Here is a 3,052-nt window from a genome sequence, read left to right on the forward strand (position 1 = left end):
ATAATTGGGATGGGAGTGTCAGAGACAGTGCGATTGGCACAGGACAGAGTGGAGTTTAGGGCTGTTGTACATAGGGTCGCTATGAGTCGCAGGAGACTTGACGGCACATAACAACAACAACATATGATTATGTGTGTGTGTGTGTGTGTATAATCTATATGATTGTATATGTATGTATGTATACACAGGAGAAGGATGGGCAATCTCCTTCCATATGATTAACTGCCTCTGAAAACCCACTATGGGTCAGCTATGGGTCGGTTCCGACTCTATGGTACACAACAGCAATAATGGTAACACTTTTGTTTACATTAGCAAGTCCTAAATAAAAAGAACTAGGTGGGGTTATGTTGTGGAAAGTGGTTGACTCAGATGGCTGAGCTCACATATATACGTTTGTGTCTCTCTTGCTCCTCAGAACAGAAATCCCAGGTAGGCAGCACATCCTGCATAATCAATAAAAAAGGACCCACTTTTGTTTGGGAGGGATGCATTTAACTCACAGAATGTTCCCTGTGGAAAAAAGAGGAAATTTAATTCAATGAAAGGATATGCAAGGAAATGTGGTGGTAGACCTTAGTGGAAAATAAAATGAAAAACACTTGATGCCCTATATAGGCCTGAAATGAAAAACAAACAAACAAACAAAAAAAAAACCCAAAACCCCAAAACCAACATTTCTTCATTCAGAAAATGTCTTTTCTATGAGAATGCATTTGACTTCAACATGAAAGAAATTATTCGGAAATAAGCAAAGAAGTTCATTGCCTTAAGAGTCAGATCTGACTCATGGTTGACCCTCCAGCGTTTTCAGAGGCAGGAAATTTCACACAAGGAGATTGCTCACCTTTCTCAGGTGGAGCTGCTGGTGAGTTTGAGGCCCCGGAGGGGTGCTGCCTTTGGGCTACAATGTCTATGGATTATGTCGCTATGGATTATGACTCAGGGACAATAACATCTGCTGGCTTATTTTGCTTTAAGTAATTAAATGTGATAACTTTATCAGAGGATTCTAGTTTAGTAGTTAGCATGGAAAGAACAATAGTTTTCATTGAGTTGATTCTGAACCTCATGCCTCAAAATGTATCAGAATAATATGGTTCTATAGAGTTTTCTATGGGTGATAATTTTTCTAGAGGTAGATCACAAGGTCCTTCTTCAGAGGCTCTTCTAAATGCAACCGCCAACCCTTAGGCAAGCAGCTGGCCCAGAATATTAACCATTTTCATATCCCAGTAACTCTGTTCAGTACATTTTCATTGCCATCAAGTGGATTGCCACTCTCACAACCGTCCCCCCTTTGGGTTTCTGAGGCTATATGGGAAGGGACTGTTCATCTTTCTTCTGCAGAGCAGCTGGGGGAATTCCAGGAGCCTATCTTTGGGTCAGCAACACAACGTGTAACACACTACACCATCAGGACTCCTTGCTTTAGTACATCTTGTTGTTGATAGATGTTTCAAGTCAACTGGGACTCATAGTAACCCTGTGAACAAAATATCGGAACTTTGCCCTCTTAGAACCTCTGTTAGCACATTGGTTACGTTTAGGTAGAGTGGATGACCACTCACATTGACCCTAAGAACATCAGATCTCAACCTAGCCCTACCCTGCCTCATCCCCATGATTTCTGACATGCTCGGGCCCTTTGCTACAGTCACCGTGTCAATCCCTTTTGTTGAACATCTTCCTCTCTCTCTCTGATCCTCTATGGTGTTTCCTAGCGTGATGTCTTTTTCAAAAGACTGGCCCCTCCAGGCAACATGTTCAAAGTATGTGACAGAATGTCACCATCCTTTCTAGCTCTTTTTTTTTAAAAAAAAATCTGTATTTATATTGCCTTATCTTTTGTTTTTCCTTATATTTTTTCATACAATTATCTTTTAACACTCCCTTATTTACAAAGTTCATATACATTGTTTTTCATCCTGGATCTTTACCGTTTCATCCAATTTTATAGTTGCTGTCCTGGTAGAGAAAAACTGTATATGGCTTGTAGCTTGGAGGCCTTTTGAAAAATAAACCTTCTCCCAAAGCTCTCACAACCAGAAAATAAAAAAAAAGGCCAATAATTTTCCACGTTTGAGAGTGAGAAAGTCATGCCAGTAAATTATTTGCCATTAATAAAAGGTTTATCAACCTATCTTTTTTCTTTTCCCTTTTCTGAGGACGTTCTTTTTTCTAACTCCCTCTCCCCTCAAAATGTTAAAACACTCATACACTGGAAATGTTTACATGTGCATGTGTACAAATAGTAAGGGTTGATTTTGAATGTGCTCCCTCCCCACAAACCATATTCCACACAGTTGGGGGCACCTGCGGAAAGAGCACAGTGCAAACCAGACTGAAGCGCCCAAATCGCTTACCTTGGCCATCATCATCTTAAAGGCAAACCACTTCTTTCCTTTTCCTTTCCCAAGAGCCCCTTCATTTTCACTTACAAATTTTTTTGCTTCCCTGAAAAAATACAACAAAACAAGGGGTGGATGGGTGTGGGTTAAGAATAATAAGATATTGAGGTAATAGATGTCTAATTGTATTACATCTACAGTCTAATTCAAGACCCCACGAGACCCTTAACAAGTGAACCTGAGATTCCTTTCATAGCTTAAGGGCTTGTAATGGACATTTAAGAGCCATCAAAAAGCAAAGAATTTATGCTAGGTGTAAAAATAGAAGAAAACTCACTTACTTCTTATTTCTACCACATATAAAATGGAATTTGAAGTGTACTTCACATCCTGGCAATCAGATGTCCCTTTCAAAATACTTTATTTTGCTTGATCTTTCTTACAGAGTGTTTTTTTTTTTTCATGGAGCAGAGATATTAGGACAAACTGAATTTTCTGGCTGGCCTATAATTTAATCCTTTAAAAAGAATTATCTTTTAAGCCATAGGAGGTGTAGCAAATAGGGTTGAGGGGAGAAGGAAGATGGAAAAGAATACTTCTGATGTCATACTCAGAAAATACTTCTAATTTAAGCTTTGCAGTGATCCTGAAAAGGGAGCTCTGGTGGCATCTTGATGTGTACTGTCGAGTTGGAACTGACT

The 3,052-nt window shown here is 39.4% G+C and overlaps 1 protein-coding gene across 1 annotated transcript in view; it reads right to left on the reverse strand.

The window, feature by feature from the left end:
- TMC1 (transmembrane channel-like 1) overlaps window positions 1-3,052 on the reverse strand; it is a 189,406-nt gene that overhangs the window by 117,051 nt on the left and 69,303 nt on the right. Inside the window, exon 5 of the mRNA XM_006894419.1 lies at window positions 2,367-2,457. Coding sequence (XP_006894481.1) covers window positions 2,367-2,457 — 91 coding nt within the window. The remainder of the gene's footprint in view (window positions 1-2,366; window positions 2,458-3,052) is intronic.

This window comes from Elephantulus edwardii, unplaced genomic scaffold, assembly GCF_000299155.1.
Source record: "Elephantulus edwardii isolate Elephantulus edwardi_28Jun2011 unplaced genomic scaffold, EleEdw1.0 scaffold00141, whole genome shotgun sequence".
Taxonomy (NCBI): Eukaryota; Metazoa; Chordata; class Mammalia; order Macroscelidea; family Macroscelididae; genus Elephantulus; species Elephantulus edwardii.